This window comes from Bacillus rossius, chromosome 14 (assembly GCF_032445375.1).
Source record: "Bacillus rossius redtenbacheri isolate Brsri chromosome 14, Brsri_v3, whole genome shotgun sequence".
Lineage (NCBI taxonomy): Eukaryota > Metazoa > Arthropoda > Insecta > Phasmatodea > Bacillidae > Bacillus > Bacillus rossius.
The window spans coordinates 12,857,293-12,884,451 of NC_086341.1; the positions used below are offsets into that span (position 1 = coordinate 12,857,293).

At 42.3% G+C, this 27,159-nt stretch overlaps 1 protein-coding gene across 1 annotated transcript in view; it reads right to left on the minus strand.

Moving 5' to 3' along the window:
• Window positions 1-25,607, minus strand: part of LOC134539005 (doublesex- and mab-3-related transcription factor C2) — a 54,150-nt gene extending 28,543 nt beyond the window's left edge. The window contains exons 1-2 of the mRNA XM_063380668.1: window positions 25,377-25,607; window positions 24,851-24,967 (exon numbers count right to left, since the gene is read on the minus strand). Coding sequence (XP_063236738.1) covers window positions 24,851-24,967; window positions 25,377-25,607 — 348 coding nt within the window. The remainder of the gene's footprint in view (window positions 1-24,850; window positions 24,968-25,376) is intronic.
• Between the last annotated feature and the right edge of the window lie 1,552 nt (window positions 25,608-27,159).

Below are 27,159 nucleotides of genomic sequence, written 5' to 3' on the forward strand. Positions count from 1 at the left end.
GTCATAAACGTTTACTCTCAAGTTCATAAAAACATTAAATAAGGACGTGTTTAGTTGAAAAAATTTCATTTATAAAAAAAATAATTATGGTTATGTATTAAATGTATTAAACATTGCGTGCTAAAACACGTTACAGAACACTACCATGATTTCATGTTTTTGTTCATTATTTGTAATTCAATTCTTAATATATATTTTAATCATTCATAAAATGTGATGTACATTTATTACTTATTTATTTAATGTTTTTTATAAACTTAGCGGCAATTTTTTATGTCAATCGTAGCATGCAGATAATCGTGTTGTATACTTAATTTTTTTGTACATCATTCATAAATCAATAAAAAAAATGGCTTCCCTACGATTCTACAAACCTGAGTACAATTTTTATTAATTTCAAAATGACACAGCAAATTCAGTAAGACATGTCAAAGGGCTCACACAAACGATTAATTTAAAGTGTACACAAAACGGTTACGTGCTGTAAGTTCATGATTGGACTGACATAAGATTTGGCCTTTTAGTTTGAAAAAAAAAAATTGGTTGTCTGTAAAGTCGGTTTACGGACGATAGTTTAACGTGACAACGTCATAACAAAACATTGATAAAATGATTGCATACTTTATGAATAAAATTGAATCATTCTTATTGAATTATCACTATTTTGTATGGATACAAAGAAGGAGTGAAATGAAATCTACAATTTAATTGATAAATTTACTTTTATTTGCACTCATTAATTCAAATATGTTTATAACTTTAACTAACAGATTATTGACACTATAACTTTTATACATGTTTGCTATTTAACTTCTTCCAATCTGTGTTATTCCGTTAAGGATAGGACGATGATAGGAAAAGTAGGAAACGAATGGGAGGGTTTCAAGTTTAATGTGCCTCGAAAAAGTCAATTCGATGGTTGTTCCAATCGAGTGGAAGAGAGATAGATGCGGCGCAAGCGTACAATGAGCGTAACGGAACACAACGTACCGGGGCAATGTGCGTAACGGGACACTTTTTCGTGCGTGCAGCCGGCGTTCATCGATTTATTAGACGTTGTCACGTCAAAAAACTATCAAATAAATACACATTAAATTTATGAAACACTTTACACACAATAAGCTATTGCTATGTCATAAAATTAATTTTAAACGATGAGAAAAATAATAGGAAATTGTGGTAGCAAAATAATTTAAGACCGCCTATTTAGGGGTGTATTGTGTAGGTGAGGCGGGCGCTCGCTGGTGTTTCTAGCGCGCTATCTCCTCTGTCTTCTCGTCTATGAAACATGAACGTTAAACATAACCTTCAAGGTGTAATACGCGGTCCTTGGGAGCTTTCGAGAAACTTTACCGGTTGTTTTTAGGAACGGTACGTCTAAAATTTACTCTGAAAACAGGAATTTTTTTAAAAAATGTTAATAATACACAAATAAAAAACTTAATCCGAAATCAAAAGTACTTTTTTTCGCCCCTCAGCTAATTATTAAACGCTTTTCGTATAAGCAGACCCCACTCGGATGTTTCGAGTGGTTTTCAAATCGCGTTTTTTTTTTTTTATTCCTGAAGCTTTGCGGACCGTGTGTGTGTGTGCCCGGGCAGGATTGAGGGGGGGGGGGGGGGTTGGTGTTGGGGGTGAGGTAGCGGAGGTCACGTCTCACTAGAGACCTGCAAAATTCGCGGATTCATTTCGTGATATGCTACAATTCAAATAATTATACCTTAGCGCTGCTTTCTGCAAATTTGGTTCACTGTTAATCTGGAAGTAATGAGAGCCAATTAGGAGTACCTCGCTCAAAGAAGTGTCGAATCACAGACACTCGGTCGAGACGACTCGCAAGTCAGCAGACAGCCAATGAACAGGTGTGGCATTTGCCCGAGTGTGTAGAGTGTTAGTAGAGTCCATCCTGGAGGTCGTTGAACCCGCGAATTCTGGCAGGTCTCTAAGGGCCGGTTGCACCATTGAAGATCGCTGGTTGATCCGAGATCAAACGAGGTAATGAACCGGGATTGTCACACAGACGGATTGCACCATTCGAGTTCACCTTCTGACAGAGGATTGAGGTGAACCTCTGTTTGAACCACCGAAATTGATGGTTCAGAGCAGTTGGATCCGAGATCTTGTGTTATTTTCGTTGGTTTGTTGTGTTTTGTAGTCGTGTTCGCGTAGATACTGCTTGTTTACAATTGATATTTTAATGGGCTACAATAGTTTACAGGAAATTGAGGCCGATATATTTTTAGGTATGCCCGAAGTACGGTAATTGTCATCAAAATGTTATTTAAAATATGATTCCAATTCTTGCCAAGCTTCTTCCTTCTGCTTTCAAAACATGCCATCAGTTCTCTTACACTCTAAAATATCCAGTCTTTCGTGCACCAAATCGACAAGGATGATTTTTTTCTTTTTCAGAGAAAAAACTTTTTTTAGGTACTAAAATTTTCTTTTCCATCGTCATGTGTACCCCAGTCAACTCACAACCGACCACAAGTTTGTAATCAATAAACAAATAGGCTTGTATGTAAATATCACGATGCCAACATTTAGGACAGCAAGAACTTCAAACATGCTAAAGAATATTCTCTGTGATTAGACGAGATTCAGTAGCCAATAGAAAACTTGCTTTCATTTTACAATCGATCTTTACCAACCTAAACCTAGATCGTGAGATCGAATGTCTGAACTCGTAAGTTCACTTTGGTGCAACACATATACACTGGATCTCAGATTCGACTTGAGATCACACTGAAACAAAGATCTTACGATCTCGGATCCGAACAGTTATTTGTGCAACCGGCCCTAAGTCTCACCTGCGGCGAACTGCCTCGCTGTCCGCCGAGAGGAGACGACAGCCGATGATGATGGTTGCTTCTCTCTTCGGCAGCTGCGGTCGGACTGGTCGGCGGTGATGCAACCCCCCCCCCCCTTCACGCCTTCCCTGCTGGTAGCGAGAGCCAACGCCCGCTCATTGGCCGGTGGGCGGGGCCCCTCGAACACGTGCCCGCCGCGGTGCACGACGGGAGATAGCGAGAGACGGAGTGGAAGCGGAGGACGCAAGAATATTCTCCGCAGTAGCTTTACCATCCTCTCACTTACATACCACCAGGGGTCGGATGCAACCAAAAAAAAAGTGAAGGAGGAGTCGTTCCAAGATTAGAATTTTCTTAAAGGCGGGTGACCGTGGGGTTTTAAGGTTCGGCTTCACCCTCCATACTATTTTTTTTTTCTCTCCAAAAAATTTTTTTTTAGAAGTAATTTAGTGTGTGTCACCCAGCTACGGTCATTTCATAATATATCAGCTGTGGAAAACTCCACAAGAACCCGGATCCGTCGATCAAGCGAACTCTAGCCAATCAGGAGGTCCCGAATAAAAAAAATTCCCATCCGTCCATCAGAAGATTTCCAAGCCGACGAGAGAAAGAATTAAAAATTGTAACCTCCAAAATTGTTAGCAAGGTAGGTACTGCCGGCAACACTTTACTCTCTCGGGTGGGTTTGGAATGTTTTTGGTTTAGCTGCTTCCGTTATAAATGTTTTGAACTTACGTTTGAACACATTTTAAAGTTCGATGTCTGAGACATAGAAGTGTACTCAATTACGTATGGGCAAAACAGAAACTATATTAATAAACTAGCTGCAGTACCCAGTGTTGCCCGGGCTGAACACAGGGTGAAGGGGAACTGTTTAGAGATCAGATGTAGTTAGTAAATGTCTTCTTAATTTGAATGTCAAGTGTGTAAAATAATTTATATCACTTTCAGATCCCAACAGACGTTGTTCTGCCAGTTTATAGTTATTTACCTGGTCTGTATGTAATCTAGACTCTATAAAGCAATATAGAAAAAAAACTGAAAAATAAAGGATTACTAATATTGAAAAGATTCCATTATCTAGCTAATGCTTGGCATGCATTGCAATGCCTCATTCAGTTTTGTTTTGTAATATGTTTGAAGTAGTTAAACATATACAAATAATCTATCCATGTCTCTAATATATAAATATTTATCTCTATCTACATCTATAGTCCTATATATCTATGTATCTCTCTATCTGTATTTATTTATCCCTTTATATCTACATATATACCTCACACTATCTCTATGTATTTTATATGAGGGTACTGATTGCTTCGTTGTTAATATCACACGGGTGTTTTTTTACTTGTATGGGAAAATTAAGAATGATAAGGTATCTAGTGCGTGGCAACAATGTTAATAGGCAATAGGAAATAAACTTATAGCGCCTGCGGCATTGTCAACACACACTTCGTACGTGTACTGCATGTTGTATCTAAACCCCGTCCAACGCATTTGATTCTAAATTGGACTTTTAGTAGGGATACCTAATGTTATTGATAATATAATATAGCCTATAGCCTTCCTCGATAAATGTACTATCCAACACTGAAAGAATTTTTCAAATCGGACCAGTGGTTCCTGAGATTAGCGCGTTCAAACAAACAAACAAACAAACAATATATATATATATATATATATATACATATTATTTTCTTGGGAAGGAAACTGCACTTAAAGAAAAGTTTGTTTTTTTTACAATTAGGAAGGTAGGAACGCGTTGAGATCAGCTGGGATGAGCTGCATGGAATGTGTCGGTGGGAGGATGATGGAGGGGGGGGGGGAGGTAGTTGGCGACGGGAACCCTCTGCGCGGGACGACGCTGGCGCGCGTATATTCTCGTAGGCCGCCAGACGGAGGCACCTGACAGCTGAGACGGCCAGGGGGGAAGTGTGTGTTATTTTTAGGAAGGGACAAAGCAACCAACCATCCATCCATCCCGCTCGCATGTCCGCGTCTTCTCTTGACGCGTGACGCCTCCCCAGCAGCCTGCCCCGACGTCGCCGTCGGACGCTGAGGTTCGGATTCCGGCCCGGGCAATCGTGAGGTTTCGGACCTTCATAATGTTCGCAGGCTTTCACGGCCATTGTCTGAAGTAGCTTGGCTTCTGGGTTGTAGCCTGCGTCCTTGGCGAATAATCCACCCGACGTTTACGGTCGACATTGCAGTCGCCATCATCAGTGAGCCGTTACCTATTGAGTTTCTTACCAGCTGTCTTGCCTTTATATAGGTACTGTATCTCCCATCAGGCGAGAGTACATGAAGGCGGAGGCCGGCGCCCTTCTCGAACCGACGAGAGCGGCTGTGACGTGCCACGTCATCCCGGGTCGACCCGACGCCCGAAACATCGAGAATTGCGACGCTTATTCACGCCACTCCACGCGGCGGCCTCTGTAAGCTCGGGATTCCCAGGCCGCTAGAGGTGATGGTAGCCCGAGGCATCAGGACGATGCGCTTGATGCGGAGCTAGGGGGGAGGGGGGTGGCGACGGCCCTTGTAATCCGGCTCAGGCGCGCGTGGCCTGCCTTACGTCAGCGGACGGCGCGTGACGTCAGTGGCCGTGCGGGGCCGCCAGCCAGCTCCGAACCTGGCATCGCGGCATCTGGTCTCTCGCGTTCCTAACAATATTTTCGCGAAAATTACATGGCCTTAGCCATTGCCAGTTCATTTCCTAATTCCCATTATCTGTGTCGTTAGGCGTTACTGTCTGCAACGAATAAATAAAATTGTAAAACGTAAGCATTGGTAAAACAATTTAATAGCCAAGTTACTAGCCAATAAATAAAGGAACCGATAGCTAGATTCATTATTATACTTTGATAATTTTTAATTATATTTTTATTGAAAGTTTTACTTATATAGACTCTAACGTGATTAAGTGGGCTTCCTAAAGTTTCCAGTCATCGTTGGCTGTATTCAGTACCTTTATCTGGGAAATCGTTATAGTTTATTTATATACTGACTAGTATTATTACAAATACTATGCACATCTGTCCATGTCAAACCATAAAAAAAAAAAAAATGATTTGTGTTGTGTCCTGAGCCTTAACGAAAGTAAATGATGAAAAATTGATGGTTAAAAGAATTATTCCAATAAAAATCACCTCAAAATTTAAACCTTTCTCCCCTTAAGCACACTACATCGATTTCAAATACTGGCAATGATAAAAGTGGCCACAAAGGCTTTTGTCTGAGATGATGTGTCACTGAAGAAGGTAGTGCAGTGGTAAAAGTCTTGTCATACTGTAAACATTTTTGCTACAAACACTTTCAAATATGTTTTGTCAGTAGGTTAAATATGGAGGGTTATGACGTATCCATAACCGTTTAATTGACAAGTTGGATGACTTCAGTTTCCATCAAATATGTTGTGTACCTCAAGATCGAAACGAACCGAAGTCCAATTTTGGTGACGTATTTTTATTGCAGACTATCTAATGCCCGACATGCGTTGCAATGCCTCATTCAGGTTTTCTTTTGTAATTAGTTTTAAGTAGTTACACATACACTAAGCATCTCTATAGCTCTCACTGTACCTCCCTATATATCTCTCTATATCTCTCCCTACATCGTTATAACTTCCTCTGTATATATCCCTCCATATCTCTAACAATATCTCGATATATATCTCTCCATAGAAATATATCTCTCCATCTTCTATCTCTCGCTTATATCTCTCCATCTTTCACTCTAATTATATCCTCTATGTCTCTCCATCTCTACCGCTATCAGTGTGTCTTTCTATCTCTCTCTATTTCTCTCTCACTATATGTCACTCTATTTCTCTATATGCATCTATATATCTCTAGCTCTCTCTCGACTCGCGTGCTACCATTAGTATTCGGATCATAGGAAAAGAAGAACTGTCATAAAATACCGATGCTGCTCACGCGCCATATTAAATTGCCGTGGATACGCAGAAGGCAGCAACAATGAAAAAGCTCGTTGCGATGCAGAGGAATAAAGCGTCACCAATAAAAAGACGGAATTTAATCAAAAATAATTAAACTCTGGTTTTATGATTGGTTTTATCGAAATCTCACCTAGACAGTCATCTTTCCCTTGTTTCGAAGGTCAAGTGTGCAAAGTTTCAACTCAATCGGATGAACGCATAGAATACGAACAAACAAAACATTCAATTTTTATGGATAGGATTGTGACGTAAAAGTTCTTTCTCTATATCGAAACTCACTAAAATATTCCACTTATGTACTCAGTGAGAGATTAGGCCTTTAAGAACCTAAGTACAATAACATTCAGTTGAGCCAGGCACACGTTAAGTTCAGTTACAATGTTATGTACCTGTGGCTTTAGGGGGGGAAAAATCCCCCATTTTGAAGAAATTAATCATAAGTATCATCTTGCCAGGAGTTTGTGGAAAACATGATATTAAAAAAAAATTTTTTTATTACTCTTCTGTGAAGTTTCACATACGTGACTTAGACTATTTTGGTTCGGAGGTACATATTATGTGGACTTGTGTTAATATCTTTTTTTTCTTCTTTTTCTTACCTGCCCATTGCTTGGAGGTGTCCGGTTCCGACATACATCCAACTCTCGCCTTAGGAAACTTTCCCTCGAAATGAATACTTTGCGTCCATCTTCCGGGGCGATTGGTTTCCTCCCCCCCCCCCCCAATCTTCCCCCCTTTTTTCCCCACCCTCTTCACCCTCCTTCTACCCTCGACCGCCCCTCCCCGCGGGTCTATGTTTCCTTCCGTCGAACGCAACCAGGTGTTCCTGTCCGTGCGCGCTCCGGAGTGGAGAAGTGTCGCTGGAATATTGGATGTCCGTGCGGACGGACTAGTCCTTGCCCTGCGGCCTCGCCGGCCAGTTTTGTTCATCCTGATTGGCCAACAGCGCTGCCGCGCGCAGCAGGGAATCCCAAGGCACTTTCAACTGCTTCCGTGGAATTACTTTTTAGTAGGGGCATGCAGATTTCGCGAAAAGATGTGAACACTTATTAGACTGCAACAAGGTATACCCGCAAATGTGGTTTCTTCCTTGTGATTGGCGGCCGTCTGTGAGAGAAGTCGTAGTCTTATTTGACCAAGATACTCAGGAAGCGTTTACTTCCGCACTGAATCACTGTGATTGGTGTTGTTACAATCGATATGTACCCGGAAGAAACTCACCCAATCACGAAACACAGACGATGCTACATTGTTTTGATTTCCATCTAGACCCGAAATCTTTTCGCGAAATCAGCATGCCCCTACTTTTTAGCTCAGAGATTGGTTACATGCAGGGGCGCAACAACAGGGGAGGGGGGGGCAAGGGTGTTTTGCCCCCCCCCCCTACCTCTGAAACTTTGAAGTGGGGGGGCAAACGGGGGCAAAGAAAGTGATGTGTAATCAATTTTTAGATAATAAAACTGCTTAAATAGCACCATTTTACACCTTCAAATACAAATGTTTCCCGGGGGATGACCCCCGGACCCCCCGCTTCAATACGGGGGATCGATGATTCTTTATAAAAAGGTATATTCCCCCCCCCCCTTTTGGAAATTTAGTTCTTGCGCCCCTGGTTACATGTATTCCGAACGTGTTCCGAACGGGATCACTTCTCATTCGAACTTAAAAATAAAAAAAGGACACATATATTCTAGGCTTGCTCGTGATTGGCTCGTTCAACTTCAACAAACAAGAGCTAAAAAAAGAAAAAGAGAGAGAGAGTTTTTTTAGTACTTGCCAGATATGTGTAACATATAACCTCGGTAACGAACGTTTTCGTTTTTTTTTTTTTTTTTTTCTCTCACGTTGCAAATATACTCATAGTACGAAACTCCGGACATGAAATTTAACGTTGAATTTTTTAAAATAATGCCGGGCGTGATAAAAAAGAAAAGCAAATCGTGTTATAAAATAAATTTCTGGACGCGAAAAGCCCGTACTTTCCACACCCGCCACTAGAATTCGCTGCCAGAGCGAGATTTTAAAACTACATAATAAAACGGGTCGGATAAAAGCGAAAAAAATTCTTGACAAAATACAAACCCCAGTTTGTATCTAATTTTTGACAATTGAATTTTATTAAAATACTGCCCAAAATAAAATCAATTAAATAATTAATGATTTTAAAGTTTTCCTCTGGCTTTGTGAACTTGGGTTTGCGCTATCCGCCACAGATGGCAGCACGGTGGTTACACATTTCTGTTCCATGTGACTTCTGTTACATTCACGAAAATACTCCTACCAAATGCCGTAGGTATATAGAGAGCGAGATGTTTTGTATTATATATATAATATATAATATATATATAATTATTTTCTTGGGAAGGAAACTGCACTTAAAGAATGTTTTTTACCATTAGGAACTTAGGAACGTGTTGAGATCAGCTGGGATGAGTTGTATAGAGATCACTGTCGCTTCCTCTCTCGCCAAACCGCAGCTGGTTTTATTTTCTCCCTTTTCACCCCGAGTCTTAGCCGAAGTATACCCAATTACACGCTTCTCTGGGCTCAGCTGGACGTCCCATTTGACGGGTCCGTGGTACCCTCTTGTGACCTACGGTGATTTTTCGTTTTCACCCTCCACTTGCCGTGGAGAGTACCCACTGACGTAATTAATTACTCCGCACCAGAAAAGGTTACGTAGAATTTTGAAAGATCATCGCCATGCAGTGGCGTAGCCAGGATTTGTGTATGGGGGGGGGGTGTTAAGAAGCGTGGCCCCTCCCCCCCCGTATTAAAGCGGGTGGTCCGGGGGTCCTCCCCCGGGAAAATTTCGATTTTAAGGTGTAAAATAGTGCTATTTTAGCAGTTTTCGGTACTTAAATTTAAATATATTGTAATGGTAAAAATTTTATTAATTTTAATATGAAATTTGTTTGAGTGATGAATAATAAATTAATTAAAGATTTGGTGCTAAGGGGGGGGGGGTTTGAACCCCTAAACCCCCCCCCCCCCCTTGGCTACGCCCCTGTCGCCATGAAGGCAATTGTAACTACGAAACGGGTAAGACGAACATAATAATCACGACAAAAGTATGTTTTTAAGAGGTCCTTCTACTAAGGGTTGTGTTTGCGCCGGTGAGGCTGGACGGTAAGTGCGACGCTTGCTGGTGCTTCTAGCGCGGTGTCGCCTCTATAAGCGCAATGCCGTGGACTTGTGCACGGGGCAAAGTTGAGATTCGAGCGGTTACCGTTTCATCATCATTGCGGAGGAATGAAGATAGAGGTGTGATGTATTCTGAAAATACGCTCTTAACCATCTTCACACTGCTAAAAATACAGCTTGAGAACAGAAATACGGAAACCAGAACAAACCCATCCGCCCTCAGCACATTATTAAAAGCTTTTCATGAACAGACACCGCCGAATATCTCAAACAGTTTTCAAAACGCGGGTATTTTTACCTGAAGCTCTACACACCATAGTACGGTAAGCGGTGCACTTAAGAAAATTTTGTAAAAAAAAAAGGTATAAAATATTTTGCTCGATGCATACATGTAATGTATAGACTTATACCGTCGAGCGAGATAATGTGTATAGGTTACCCACACGTCGTGCATTTCTGTACCTCGGATGCATAACACACTATGTCACAAAATTCATGTTTTTTTTTTTTTCCATGAGAGCAGTTAAAAGAATTTTAAACAGTGCCTCACTTATTTACTCAACTACTTACTACGCAAAGTGTGTGCATTTTTTTAGTTTCGTAGATAATAGTGTTGTATGTCACTAGAATTAATGTCAAACGGTGGACAAGTTTATGGTTAAAAGTACGTTTTGCTCAAAAGTGGACATATTGTCTTTATGCATCCGGGGTGCAGAGTTATAAGCTCTTCGCTCTATCTCCCTTTATTCCTGAGTTCTTGACTTCCCCCCCCCCCCCCCCACGAAAGTCGTTCGAGAGGGATCACGACAGTTGAGTGGTAGGAAAAAAAGGTCCTGTAACTTTCACAAAAGATTCCTTTGGAAACCAGTTGCCAAGAAACAGTTTGTAATACTACAAAACATACCTGTATTGTAACTTCGTACAACAGATGGTTATGGTTATTTTCGCATATACGAAATACGTTTTCCGAGATAATACTTAATATTTATTTTCGAATTCGGTGCATAATTTTATATTTTAATAAGCTCCCTTTTGGAAACCAGTGGCCAAGAAATATTTTGTTAACACCACAAAAACCGATATTGTAACGTTGTACAACACATGGCTATGGTTATGTTTGCACACAATATTCATATACATATATATGTAAAATTACAAATATTGGTAAATTTGTACATTCATATGAAAAAAAATAGTGTCCGCAGTTATACATGGTTCGGATTCCTACCCGGGCAATTATGCGTTGTGATGTTCCGGTACCTACAATAGTTAAAGTTCAAACCTTTCCCTGAATATCTTTCCAGTATTAACTGCGCACATTAATAAGCATTATACAAAAAAAAATTGGTTGTCTGTAAAGTCGGTTTACGGACTATAGTTTAACGTGACGCTATAACAAAACATTGATGAAATGATTGCGTACGTTTATGAATAAAATTGAATAATTTTTATTGAATTATCACTATTTTGTATGGATACAAAGAAGGAGTGAAATGAAATCTACAATTTAATTGATACATTTTCTTTTATTTGCACTCATTAATTGAAATCTGTTTATTACTTTAACGAACAGATTATTTTAACTATAACATTTACACATGTTTGCTATTTAACTTCTTCCAATCTGTGTTATTCTATTAAGGATAGGACGATGATAGGAAAAGTAAGGAACGAATGGCAGCGTTTCAAGTTTAATGTGTCTCGGAAAAGACAAATCGATGGTTGTTCAAATCGAGTGGAAGAGAGATATATGCGGCGCAAGCGTACAATGAGCGTACCGGGACAAAACGTAACGGGACAATGTGCGTAACGGGACACTTTTTCGTGCGGGCAGCCGGCGTTCATCGATTTATCAGACGCTGTTACGTCAAAAATAAAGTCAAATTATTGAATATTCCAATATGTTTTCCATGGTTTGAAAAAAAAAATATTTGCAACAATTTTCGTAAGAAATACCCAGTTTTAGCTAAGTTAAAATGTCTTAAAAACTATTTCTTGGCAACTGATTTCCAAAGGAATCTTTTCTAAATGTACAGATTTTTTTTTTTTTTCCCCTTTGCTGGCGGGGCCCCAGCAACAGTTGGCTCCTGTCTTCGGCCGGCAGTTGTTGAAACAGAAACAAAGAGATCGTGTTCTCTGCCCTTCGCGTCGGCGCAGAGCGCTAGCTCACGTCTCATTTAGAGGAGTCGGGAGGCCGTGTGATTCGTGTACGAACAACCCCTCCTCCCTGCTGCCTCCCCTTCAAAGAGTCGCTCACACCGAAGACACGCTGACGGAGCGCGCTCCAAGTGGAACACACAAAGAATCCGGTTTAGGTAGAGCTGTGGAACCTCCGCTCGTGAAGGCCCGGTTCACTGTAGTTAACTCGGCTGAAGATTCGCCCTTAAGGGGCCCGCCTACCTGGGCACACATACGGTGTGCAGAGCTTCAGGAAAAACAACGCGATTTCAAAACTACTCAAGATATCCGAGTGGGGCCTATTTACGAATAGCATTTAAGAGTTCGCTGAGGACCGAAAAGTACTTTTAATTTCGGATTAAGTTTTTAAACTGTATTTTTAGAAGCGTTAAAATGCCTAAAACGCGTGTTTTCAGAGTAATTTTTAGGCATAAAACAATCAGTACAGATTCTTGAAAGCACTTAAGGGGCTTGCATAACACCTTTATCTTCATTTCTCCGCCATATAATGTTACGGTCACCGCTCAAATTTCACAGTTATCCTGTGACGACGAGAAGACTGCGCGTCAGTTCAGGCCGAATATGATATTTCATTTTCTTCTGGATCAATCATTTAATCAATGTTTAGTTATGACTTTGTCATGTTAAACTATCGTCCGTAAACCGACTTTACAGGCAACCAATTTTTTTTTTGTAATCGGTCCTGTTTTTAGATTGAAGTGATAGTGTGTCCCTAGTGTTAAAAAACGGGGAATTAATTTGGAGGGATTGAAGTTTTCTTTGAGTATTTATTTTAGATGACGCAAACATGTGGTATTTTTAAGTATATACGGTATTATGCGACATTCATGAGAAACATCCATGTTTATAGAATACAAAAAAAAAAAACTAATTGCACAAGCTAGGCTTACACCAGTCACAATTTTACGTGTGATAGTTTCTTCACCGATACATCTATACCTGCTGCCACGGAGGCTTCCATTGTGGAATACAGGCTTTAACTCCAGCGACTAACGCTCCCATTATTTTCTCCTAGCTGACATTTTGACGAAAGACTTGTCTATCGTGGTCTTTATACGTTGCGACTCTTGGAAATTTTTTAATCATTTTTTTTCCTTCTTCAGAGCCCTAAACCCTAATAAACTTATCAGAGAGCATCGTTAAATATCGAGATTTTGTGAAGTGCAACTTTTTGCAGCCGTCAGAGAAATATCAGAATCACACGTGTTAAAGTAAGTAGGTTACTGAGTTAACGTGTGTAACGAATATTTCTCGATGGCGCGTGTCTGGAGGAGAATAACGAACGGGATAGAGAGTAGGACAAATGTAAAACTCCTTGCAGAATGTCGTCGCCATGTTTGTTCCAAAAAGTTCCCTTAAAATAAAACTTCTTCGCCTGCGGTAATACAGAGGTTTTCGTTCCATTCTTTTTTTTAACAATCATTTTAACTTTGGGCCACAATTTGGCGTGCCGGGTTTGACGGTGTTTACTCCCGTGAGAGGGCTGGAACACCATCGACACGTTAAATGGATACGCCATTTCGTCGCGACTTGGAGGTGTTTGGGGAAAGAACTGCAGCGAAAGGATGAGAAAACCAATCCCAGCAGGATTGCCACCCTTACCCCATTAAACTAATTCAGCTAACCTGTGGTTGAACCAGAGGAGACCTCTTCCTAAGGGCCGTATTCCAAGACACAAAAATAAGGGTTTAGGTGTTGCATATGCAATACCTGTACCCTAACCATATTCCAAGTGCACGATAGGACACGGCCAGTCCCTTATTTTTAGGTCACTGATTTTTAGTGTCCTATCCGTTGCCGATTTGATCCATAACTGTATATATATTTTTTTCCTTTTTAATGAACTTTAACGGAACTTTTACGATTACAATTTCCTCCCCTAATAACTTAAAAAACAGCAAACATAAATACGGCCAAAAATTCATCTTTTATTCTTGTACAACCAAAATTAAATATTTTATTTCACATTATAATTCCATAGTTTAAAAAATAAGCTAAAATTACGAGGGATTCCACGAAGAACAGCTGTTTATAGCCTCGCACAAGTCCTCGTTTATTAAAACGGCTGCCGATCTGATACCTTACAGGGGTTCAATTAGGACACGTTTCGGAATATGACCCGAGAGTTAGGGTACGGCAGTTGCCCAACAAGGCAGTGCATATTCGCTACCTTACTCAAACGTCTTGGAATATCGCCCTAAGAGTATCACGAGGCGCCTAACCAAGAAGTCTACCACATATCTGGGACTCCTCAGATGACCCAAAAAAAAAAAAAGCCTGTGATCCGTCCGAAGTGCATCCAGCTCCATTGTTTTTAACAAATGTGAAGCTCTGTATACTTATACCGTTGAAGTGAATTATAAATTATTTTTAAGGGATTTTTTTTACAGTTGGTCAAAGTGGTTAGTGAGCTCTCGTAGAACTACAGTGAAAAAACGTTCGCTCACAGCAATATTTCAACTAGAAAACTGTAAGTTTTGCTACTTTCAATGTCAACTTGATTGCGTGTTATTTTCTGCGCAAAGACTTAAATTCTTATACTTCTAAGTGTCACTTCTGGCACGTATGACGGACATGCACCATTTTTTTTTTTTTAATTGTTAAGTTTGAAAGTTTGTATGCTACATTGAGCAATGGGCAGAGGGGTCCGACAAAATGATGATTTTTTCCCCCTGGCCCATAGTTGTTTTCCAGTGTGGTGCGTGGTAGCTCAAGCGCGGCTCTACGCCTGTATCGACTCTATGGCAGCGACGATTTCTGAGCTCATGTGCTGGAATAACTTCGCCCCGGAGGCTGATGAGACGACACCCGCCCGCTAGACCGCTGTTGACGGGCGACAAGAGAGCCATCGTATCTCTGCATTCCGCCCTAAAGTGTCTCACTCTGGTTTGTACTTGAACTCTATTCAAAGTGAACTGTGATCGAATCACAGCTAAAAAAACACAGATACTAAAAAGGAGTACACCTAATCACAATTTAAACTGTGATCGGAAAATATCGGTTTGGTAACATCTCTGACTCTAAATCCTTGAACAGAGATCTCGTTATTGTATGACGAAATAGGAGATTAATTTTTAAGAGCATACCTCTTATAATATATTAGTAATTTGTGTCTAGCCACTGACAACTGTGCCGCATCTTCGGCTAGCCTCGGGTATGCTCGGCACACCCGTCACTCCTGAAAGACGGCTAATATTTCGTAACGAAATGCCTAGTTTGTAAGTCATTTATCTGTTTCTGTCTTAGTTTCTTAGTTTTTTAGGTGCTGACTGGCGGCGGAGTGAGTGGTCAGTGCAACCACTCACCACCAGGGGCGCTTGCGTCCCTGGTCACTAAATCCAGTACTGGACAACTAGAAAAGCGGACCACGAGTCCAAGTGCCCAACCCCCGCATGGTAGACTCTTTTCTACTCTGTCCAACACTTCATCCAGACCATCCTCTTGTCTCCTGTAAATTCCTACACGTAATGCATGCCAATTTGCATCCCGCATGAATGTGCCCAGGGTTTTCCCTGTGTCTATGCAGGTTTTACCTGGGCCCAACCTATCTCTAGTTATAGTCTAGATTTAAGAGTGAGGGAAGTTAGTCATGGCGCCAATCGCTGCCATGGCTGGCCGATCCCCTCCTAGCACATGATGCATGCGACCCTCTCCTTGCATGGCTAATCCCAGCATGACTAGGCGTATAGGCTTCGGCCTGAGACGCACCTAGGTCCCTCCCTAACCCGGACCCCTCCAAAATACACTTAGTTTTAGTTAGGTTAGGAAAAAAAAAATCGAAAGACGGCTAGACACAAGTGAGCCAAACGCCGGATCGTGCATCTTGGTTTTTTTTTTTTTTTGTTCATTGTTAAGAAAGAGGAGTTCGCTTCCAGCCTTGGCCGAGGACGGACGCGTCAAGCGGAGCTGCGAGATTCCAGGAACAGCCTGTTTGCTCGCACACAGGCCAGGTGGTATTCCCAGGTTTTTTCTAAGAAGTGTAAGCGTGCAAAACAACCCGGGTTGTAGCTAACCCTACAGCCTAGCCACAACCCGGCTTAATACCGGGTGCGTGGTCAGTGGGTGTTAGTGCGTTGTAGGGTGTAACTAGCGACATGACTGACCAGTTAAGTGACGAGCAGGTGATGCAGGAGTGCATCGATGTGCCCCTGCCGAGCGACGACGAAACTGAAATGTCTAGTGACGACGGCTTCACTACAGTCGTCCCAAAAAAAAAAAACGGGAGGAAAGGACGAAAGACTGCCCCCCCCCCTCCCCAACTGACGAACCCCGCGATCGCCAGGCAGCAGGCCGAGCGACTTCGCAAGCAGCCCGTCAGAAGGGCAAACAACTTTGCCAGTCAAACGGCCGCCAACACTTCTGCAGGTTCGAGCCCTGCCCCGCCAAACCCTGTCCCTCAGGCAAAGAAAATGCAGGTGAAACCCCTGTACGTATTCGTAGATTCTGGCCACAGCTACCCGGCCATTAAAACAGTGCTGGATGCAGCACTGCAGGAGCGCTGGTCGTGCGTCAGTCGCGGCCATGACCAGCTCATGATTCACACTGCCACTGTGGAGGAGTACCACAGGGCAGTGCGTGCACTGGAGCAGGCCGGAGTGCAACACTCTGTGCTGCTGCAACGGGACGAGATCCCGAACAAGTTTGTGTTTTGTGGAGTGCATAGCAGCACCGACAAACAATTAATTCAGGCCGAGTTCGCCGCAATGGGTCTTCCAGTGCAGAACTTCTGGTTTCTGTACAACAGGCAGACCAGGCAGCCTATAGATAAGTTAGTCGTAGAGCTCCCGAAGGCCGTAAATCCAGAAAGGATTTACGACCTGAAGTCATTCGGAGGCCTCAGCATTCGTGTTGAGGACTATCGACACCCCAAAGGCCCCCTCCAATGTGGCAACTGTCAGAGGTTTGGCCACCCCGCAAAAGGCTGCAGAGCCTCCCCTGTGTGCCGATGGTGCAGCCAAGGGCACAAAACCGAGGTTTGCCCCCAGGGAGGTGACAGGACGAAGGCAAAGTGCGCGCGATGTGAAGGCCCGCATTGCGCCAATTACAGAGGCTGCATGGCCTACAAGAGGGAGAACTGGCGTCACCTCCCGCAACAGGAGCGGAAAGACAGAGAGCTGCAGTCCAAACGCGCAGTGCGTGAAAACAAGCGAGCAGCTGCCGCAGCTCAAGTCCGCCCACCCCCACAACAAGCCGGCCCCTCAGGCTACTGCCCCCAGCCCCCAAGGCAGCCGTGGCGAGCCCCGAGCTACCCCGCCCCCCCGCAATGGCAGAGCCCTAATCAATATTCAGTGTTGAGCGATAGGCATGAACTGGAGTGTCCTGTCTTGGCAAAATCATATTATATAATATCAATCATATGATATAATATATAGGTATATATATTATTTTGTGTGTTAATATTATAATCTGTGTGCAATAAATAAAATATACTACTCTTGCAAACCTTAAAAAAAGATTATATAAAGAGTAGCTTTTAAGCAATATATATATAACCTACAACATATAAATTTTTCTATAAGCTTCAAGATAATCTGTCTTGGCAAACCCACCCAGGCCTAGAGGCCAGCCCCTGCCCCAGAGGCTCCCGAAGAAACACCATTCGGGGCACAAAAACGGTAAAGGCCGGGCGCAAGGTCAAGTGACGGATCAGCCTGGCACACGTCCTGGAACCAATGTGCATTTTAATGGCTATTTGGTGTCATCCGTCCAAGTCAGTAGAGGAAAAAATAAAAGCTACCACGGGCTTCGTGACAGCATTAGCGGCCAGCTTTAATGCCGCACACCCTTAATTTAGGTTCTGCCATTAATACTACCCCCGTAGACAGTTGATTAAGTACCATCCTTTACTGGAATGCACGAGGAATTAGAAATAAAATAATCGAATTTACCGATCATTTAATTAAACATAATATTAGAATCACGGCGACAAACTAACCACACTTAATTCCAACAGATCATCTAACTATCTTAAATTACATTATTTATAGGCGCGACCGCGATACCAGAAGTGGAGGGGTTGCCCTACTAATCCACAGAAGTATACAACATAGTGTATTTCATTTACCTGAATTTAATAAATTAGAAGTTGTTGCAATTACTTTTAAAGTCAATAAACAACAAATAGTGCTTATTTCGATGTATGCACCACCGGGCAGGTCACTAACTGAAAACGAGCTGGACATCTTATATGGCTCAGCTCCCACATTCCTAGCAGTCGGCGATATTAATGCCAAGCATAAAGACTGGAACTGTCGGAGCAACACAGCCAATGGCCTACTGCTGCAAAGACACGAGTCTAACAAAAATTATCAAGTACATGCTCCCTCAGAGCCCATTCACGATAGCGGAGTACTAAGGCACAACCCCGATATTTTAGATATTGCATTAAATAAGAGAGTTCAAACGGGATTCGAACTCAGAGTCTTTCACTAAATGTCGTCTGACCACTTTCCAGTACATCTACTATTCGATGACGTGGACACTGACATCAGTCCTTCGAGAAAAATTAAAGACTACAAGAAAGCCGACTGGAGAGGCTTTCAGACGTATTTAGTCGATAATTTGCCTGCAGCCGATGCTGCCAACTTCGAAACAAAAGATAACATCGAATCAGCAGTCACTGAACTTACAGTTAAAATTCAAACTGCAATTAACTCGTGCATCCCAGAAAAGGTGGTTGGATTTAAGCAAGATGAACTGCCGGTGTATATTAGGGATTTAATTTCTCAGAAAAATAGATTAAGGCGCGAATATACTCGACGTAGGCAGCGCGACATTAAAGCGAGAATTAATGAATTACAGAAAATAATTTCCGATGAAATAACTCTATGGAGGAGCAGCCAACGGGAGACGAAAGTCTCTCAGCTACAGGTGCAAGATGGTAGCACCTGGATTATGACAAAGCGATTCCTTCATAAGATAGATAAAATACCTCCGCTACAAACTCGCACTGGGTTCGCTTTTACACCGACAGACAAGGCACAAGCCTTCGCGAATACCCTTGAATTAGCCTTCAACCTAATACTGAACCCTGTGACCCGCAATTTAATGCCAGAATATACAGAGACCTTACAATTAAACTTAATCAGCCTTTAACCTCAAAACCTTACTTAACTCAATCTCAGGAAGTTAAACAGGCTTTCAGGCGTATGAAACCACGTAAGGCACCGGGAAACGATGGCATTCAGGCAGTAGTCCTTAAGAAACTGCCCGATGAAATTTTGGAATACCTAGCTCAATTAATAAATGAAATACTTAAATTACAGTATTTTCCATCGCAGTGGAAAGAAGCGAATGTGATAGTTTTTCATAAATCCGGAAAAGATAAGACACTGACCCAGAATTATAGGCCCATTAGTCTGCTGAGTACATTGTCAAAAGTAGCTGAATGCATAATTCTGCAGCGACTAAATGCTCACATTAAAGAAAATAACGTACTGCCGGACGAACAATTTGGTTTTCGCAGCGCGCATTCAACAACACATCAACTGGTCCGTATGACAGAACAAATAATAACTGCGTTCAATCAGAATAGCTATAATCTCGCAGCGTTTTTGGACATAGAAAAAGCCTTTGATAGAGTACTTCATGAAGAATTAATTTATAAATTATATAAAACTGGCTTCCCCGATTGTTATATTAAATTACTGGCCTAGCTGCTACGTGGACGATACGGTATTGTTTAGTAGATATAGTATTCTAGAACTCGCAGCAGACAGATTGCAAACCGCGTTAAATTCAATAGAACAGTGGTGCTCAAAATGGCGAATTAAGGTAAACCCTACTAAATCAGAAGCTATAGTTTTTACGCGTAAACATCTCCCGCCACTCGAAGATAGACCACGACTAACACTTTTCAATGAGCAAATTCCTCACAAAAATGTGGTTAAATATTTAGGCGTGCACATGGATAGGAAACTACTAAGGCGCGATCACATAGAGGCGAAAAGAAAAACAGCTTTCACTAGGCTCATGACCCTCTACCCCGTCATGAGCAGATGTTTAGGTAGCTCTGTTAAAAACGGAATAATAATTTATAACGCACTAATAAAACCCATAATAACGTATGCAGCGCCGGTGTGGGCAACAGCAGCGGAATCTCACTTAATCAAGCTACAGAGAATTCAGAATAAGAGTATTCGTATTGCGACAGATGCGCCTGTTTATTGCCCTGTAAGGGCTATGCACAGAGAGCTCAAACTCGAACTTTTAAAACATTATTATTTCCGAACTGCGCAAAAATTCTATGACAAATGTGCCATAAGCAGAAACCCATATATTTCATCGCTGGGCGAACAAGATCCAGAGTTGCATGGAAAATATAAAATGCCAAATTCAATCTTGGATCACAGACCTCCGTAGTGTGCTGTGGCTGGCTGAGGGATCGGCCAATCAGTCTCCCGCGAGTTGAAACTTAAATTATAGACATTAATTAAATAATTTGCTAATTCAAAATGGTCCGAAGCACGCAGGTGTAGGTTTGACTCCCGGGAGTTCACTCCCTGTTGTGTTAGGGCTGACTCCCTATGTCCGATGGGCATGGCCCGCCTGGCAGGCTTCACCTCCAGTCAGGGGCGCAACAACTAAATTTCCAAAGGGGGGGGCAATATACCTTTTTATAAAGAATCATCGATCCCCCCTATTGAAGTGGGGGGTCCCCGGGAAAATTTGTATTTCAAGGTGGAAAATGGTGCTATTTAAGCAGTTTTATTATCTAAAAATTGATTACTCAGTACTTTCTTTTCCCCCGTTTGCCCCCACTTCAAGGTTTCAGAGGGGGGGCAAAATACCCTTGCCCCCCCCCCCTGTTGTTGCGCCCCTGCCTCCAGTGCCGGTTGTGTTTCTGAAAGACATGGGATTTTGAATTGGGTAACATAAATTCATAACAATAATTTAAAAAAACTAATATAGTTCAATGTTCTTAAAATATTAAAATATAGTCTGCTAATTCAAAATGGTCCGAAGCACGCAGGTGTAGGTTCGGCTCCCGGGAGTTCACTCACTGCCTGTTGTGTTAGGGCTGACTCCCTATGTACGATGGGCATGGCCCGCCTGGCAAGCTTCACCTCCAGTGCTGGTTGTGTTTCTGAAAGACGTGGGATTTTGAATTGCAAGCTTGCAACAAATACCAAAATGCGAAACGGTCTTGACTTAATTCACCTGTAACTTTATACACCGACAGTTCCTCTATATTTAACTAATAGTATAGTAGTAGATATTAGAGATTTGTAAATTAGTAATAAGTCCTAGATACTAAGAAATAGTCATCAAAAATATATATATTTAAAATAATAATAAAAAACTAAAATAATAATAATAAAAAAATAAAAAACAATAATATTTATAGTTATTATTTTAGTTTTATCTTAAGCAATGCACGTCCATCCCTGAGTTGGGTGTTTGCATATTTCGTAACGAAATGCCTAGTTTGTAAGTCATTTATCTGTTTCTGTCTTAGTTTCTTAGTTTTTTAGGTGCTGACTGGCTGCGGAGTGAGTGGTCAGTGCAACCACTCACCACCAGGGGCGCTTGCATCCCTGGTCACTAAATCCAGTACTGGACAAATAGCAAAGCGGACCACGAGTCCAAGTGCCCAACCCCCGTATGGTAGACTCTTTTCTACTCTGTCCAACACTTCATCCAGACCATCCTCTGTCTCCCGTAAATTCCTACACGTAATGCATGCCAATTTGCATCCCGCATGAATGTGCCCAGGGTTTTCCCTGTGTCTATGCAGGTTTTACCTGGGCCCAACCTATCTCTAGTTATAGTCTAGATTTAAGAGTGAGGGGAGTTAGTCATGGCGCCAAACGCTGCCATGGCTGGCCAATCCCCTCCTATCACATGATGCATGCGACCCTCTCCCTGCATGGCTAATCCCAGCATGACTAGGCGTATAGGTTTCGGCCTGAGACACACCTAGGTCCCTCCCTACCCCGGACCCCTCCAAAATACACTTATTAGTTTTAGTTAGGTTAGGAAAAAAAAATTGTAAAGAAATATGGCGGTGTTGATAAAAGGAAAGACCATAAACAAGGCAACGGCATTTATTTGTACGCTGCCATATTTTTCGTTTGCCGTGTGTCCGTTAATGTTTATTTTGGACTGCCGTCGCCCGGGTTCTCGTGTTCGAGACTCGGCGGTGTTCCTAGCGGGAAGGCTGTTCTCTTGCGGGGAAACGTGTCCGGGAGGGCGCCAGGCTAACGCGGTGGTTAGCCACGAGGTGGGTCGTGAGGTCCGAAAGCCCCTGCGTGGTCCACTAGGAACGGCAGCGGTGGTGATGATGCTAGGGATCCCTAATGCTTGTTGCCCCACTGGCCCTGCACAGCATAGGACGCTGATCCCTAACTGGATTGGTGAGGTTCAGAAATAATGTACACGGCTTTGCACTGTCGTTCACACATCGCGCACAGAGTGTGCAGAGTGGACTTTTAATTACGTTGGCAAATTACACTTGCAATTACACTCACACGATTTCCCTACATAAAGTACACTGTCAATTATACACTAGGCGCTCTGATTACGTCCTCCTCACGCCAGTCGCGGATGAGGGAGAGTGTTTAATTATAGTCGGCTAATCCCGTAATTGGTAAACTGCGACGCGCGGGCCCAGTTGTGTGGACCGCGGCTCGCTATTAAATTAAGAACACGTCTACGATTGGGTGTAGCCAGTGCCTGTGCACTTGGTGATTAATTAAAAGTCTGTGGTGGCGGGAGTCGGCCCGTACCGTATATTGCACGGCCCCACGTAATGCGTTGTGTGGGGCGTGTTAAGTTGATGCGGCTGGGATAGGCCCTACACCGGAAAAGGACCGGGCGCACACGGGGAGTAATTAAAAAGAGGTTTCGGGGTCTGACTATAATTACCAGATTGAAGTTCGATGGAAACAAAGAGATGATGGCTCCCCGTGGGACGTGCGTCCGTCCCGGTCCGCGAGTCGTGCTGTACTGGCGTCTGGCCCTGGCGCGAGGGGAGAGGTGAGCTCCCTGTCGCGCCAAAGTTTCTTAAGTTCCGTTATTCGTAAAAAATTACATTAATAATAAAAGACAAGTGGCTCTAAATTCATACAATAAAACTTAATGATTAACTTAATATCTATATATGTTTTAGAAATGACATTTAATAAATTTGTATAAAATAAGTTTGAATTATTAGAGTCACACTGGAGACTGTTTGTTGCTTGATAACTACTCCTGTGGCGAATGATAAATGCTAATTTGGGCGGTTTGAGTTATGTCACATATTACACTATTGAATTCAGGCTGAAGGCCGCAAGGGTTGCACTCACAGCTGTTTTAGTAGAAAACTACACGTGAGTGACCCGGGCACTCCTGCGTCGCACTTGTGTTGCACGGTGTTGTTAATTCAAAGTGTCGGGTTCATTAAAGTTTAGTGAATTTACTGTGTACATGACTCGGTTTGTCTTGCCGATTACGTTAAGGGCGTGGATAATACCTAAGTCCCGCGACGCTCGTCTGACTCGGGTGGGCCATGGCTAGGGGCGCGTTCCGTTAGTGGGGTCGGATACTGGCGGTTGCAGGTCGGGCTTTAGGGTGGCCTTCGTTCGGACGACGTCAGGACAACTCATGATAACTAATGGTCAATTAGGTTAGGTTAGCTACATTATAAATACGGTTGATTTGGATAGGATAGCTACATTAAAGATACTGAGAAATCATGTAAACAGTTTCCTAGCGCTGGATAGCTACATATTAAAAAGTTATTTGCTAAGCAACCATAAAATGATTTTACGGTATTTTTAATGTAGCTATACTTACCTAATATAACCAACCATCCACAATGTTTTAAAGTATTTATAATGTAGCTAACCTATCCTAATAGACCGCAAAATTTAATGCCACACCGGTTTATACAATGAGATAGAATGGCATATATAATGTATGAGTAAGCGCTAATGCTACCTACGCTAAGCTAGCCGAAGATGCGGCACAGTTGTCAGTTGCTAAATATAAGTTTCATAATATCTACCTGATGTGTGTAAGGTAACTTATTAAAGGATTTAAAATTACTATCAAGTATTAGAGATGGGTCGTAAAATCACCACCTGTGATTTAGTCGCAGATTTCAAAAAATCGCAGTCACAGTCTGTGATTCACTGTACGAAATAACTGTGATCATAGTAGGAATATCATCAGGCACTGCCTTGTGTGCGACGTGATCAGGAAACTGCGATTGCTACCATACCACCAATGGACGAGCGGCTTTCAATAATCTGTGACTGCTCTAGACCACCAATAGCAGGACAACTTCAGCGCCTGTGAAACTGTGATTGCTCTCAAATAACCAATGGCAATGCTGCTTTTTTTTTTTTTTTTTAAGTTCTTCCACTTTCCCTTCTTGCACTAAAGCACGATCTACGCGTTCGAAGTTTGAACTTCTTTTTTTTTAAATTGGGGACCCCCCCAGGGGGTCCACCCCGCCAAAAAATGCGGCTCAACTTTATTTGAGACTGTACAAAAAGTTACAAACATGAAGGGTGACACTGGATGTGTACATAATACAAGAAAAATATTTACAATTCAATATATACAAGGCGAGGCCCCTCCTGACGACTAGGTCCTAGGGAGCCGATGATTAGTGTGGTGTGATGATGGTGATGTGTGGTGATCGTTTCATTCTTGGGGGGTGTGAGCAGGCCCTTTTGGCCGAGGCCTGCTCTGCTGGCCGGTGTCCGGATCGGTGGATGAGTTGGGGTCGTCAGGTGGAGATGGTAGGTACCGTGGTGTCCTTAGTCCCGCAGTGCATCATGTGGGTGTGCAGGTCCCCGGTGTCATCCGCCGGCCCCACCGGCGACGTCTTCATCTTCGTCTGCGGAGGCCTCTTCTTGGAGGTGGTCTGTCGTGAAGAGGGGACGTCTGGGGTGTGGAGCATCTGGGGGGGGGGGGGGGGGGGGATCAGCGATGATTCGGATGAGGGGGTTTGTGCTTGTTGAACATTTGCGAAGGAATTTGGTGGTGGTCTTGCGGATTGTTTCATTGATGTGAGGGAGTTGGGTTTGCTGTAGGAGATCTTGTCGGAGGGTGGCACGGGGCAGTCCAAGGATTAGTCTTGTGCCTAGGAAGTACAGTGGGGTGATGGGTCGGAAATTGAAGCGGGAGGAGTGGGCCCATGTGGGGCAGCCATATGTGAGGTGGGGGATGACGTGGGATCGGTAGACAGTGACTCGATTGTGGAGGGAGGTGCCTGAGGTTAGTTGTAGGACTGGGGCAAGTTGCCCCATGACAGCATGGGCTTTGGTTGTGACTGTGTTGAGGTGTGGTAGGAAGGTGAAGGAGGCGTCAAGTGTGATGCCCAGGTAGCGGACCGTGGGTGACCAGGGGATGGGGTGGTTGAGAATTCTCGGGAGACGGTCTTGGCGAGGGTGGTAGTGGGAGAAGAGGATGGAGTCTGTTTTGGTGTAGTTGATTCTGATGCCGTGAGCCAGGAACTGGGTGTTCAGGGAGGTGAGGCCGCGGCTGAGGCGGTCCCCGAGCATCTGCTCAGAGACGGACGAGGCCAGGAGACAGGTGTCGTCCGCGTACTGGACTAGGTAAGTGCCTGGAGGGGGGGTGTGGTCGGCGATGTGGAGGGTGAAGATAATTCTCAGCCTACCGATAGAGTGCAGGTTCTGCACAAGCCACATAAAATTTAACTTGATTAATTTAACATTTTATGCGCTGCTTTCTCTAATTCAGTTGATAGTTTTGATGTACGGTAAAAAATATGTTTTGAATATAATTTTGAGTATTTAATATATAGACTTTCGATGGATCCTTCTGCTAAGATAAGGAAAACGAGTGATATTGGGACGTTTTTATAATATTATTGAGAGTAATTTTGTGGAATTAAAAATGTGTAAACACAATCTGTCTTGCAAAACAGTAACAATAAATATAAACTTTTAGTTATTAAGAAAGCAATACATTTTATTTGGAATTAACGACTTAAGTCATCTTATAGAACGACTATTTTGCATTATATATCTATCATATTAATTTGGGAGGTAAATATGGCAAACAGAGAGGCTTTCATCTTGAAATGTTAAATAAACATATGGTTTTTCCCCTCTACACGCTAATTTTAATTGTTTATGATTGTAATACAACTGTTAATTTTTGAGTTCATTGACAGTGATTTACAAAAACCAATTTGGAAAATTCCTTATATGTATTACCAATATTATTTTTATTAGTTGATTTTGTAACAAATTTTAATTTTATAGCACAATTTAGGTAATTATATTAGTTACTATTCATGCATGAAATGTGCTCTTTACCTAATAATATTTTGAAACGATACACAAATGTCGCGTTATGTTAATAGAACGTGCTGTTTACTCAAATACTTTCTATCACGGCCTTAGAACTACAGGTCTGGACACTTGTATATCTTGCCATGCATTCAACTTGACCCCCTTATTCACTGATTTAGTTCATGTAGTTTTTTTTTAAATAAATATTTAGGCCACAGTAAAATACATTCAGTAATTTCCTGTTAAGTTTTTTTTCATACTTTAAAGTTTAAGTTATAAGAACCCAAACATATTCCTAATGTCAATTTCTTTAGAATAAATTAAATTTGTACATTTTTAAGTCTTCCAAATTTTGCAAAATTTATGTATTCTATTTAAATAAAGATGTATATTTTTGTAGAGTAGAAATACATGTGGCACTTATTGTCAGTGGCGTCTCGTCAGGGCAAGCAAGGCAAGCATTGCTTGCCCAGGCAGTTTGCAGACAATGTATTTTTTAAATAAATATTTTATTCAGAATAGTATTTTACTTTGGCTCGTGCAGTTAGGTGTACGTATTTTTTACATTATCTTCTTGGGACCCAATACTGTGCGCTGTGCGCTATAAGAAAAGAACTCGTCGACACACAAAACATGCTGTTTTAGAAGCGTTGCTAGGTTTAGAAGCGCTGGTAGGACCGCTTTCAGCAGGAAGGCTGCCACAGTAGTTTCCTTTCGGAAGGGGGGTGGCATGGTACAAAGGTTCAGGGAGGGGATTGGCTGTAAAAACACGTGGTAGAAGCTACGAAGGTAGCGC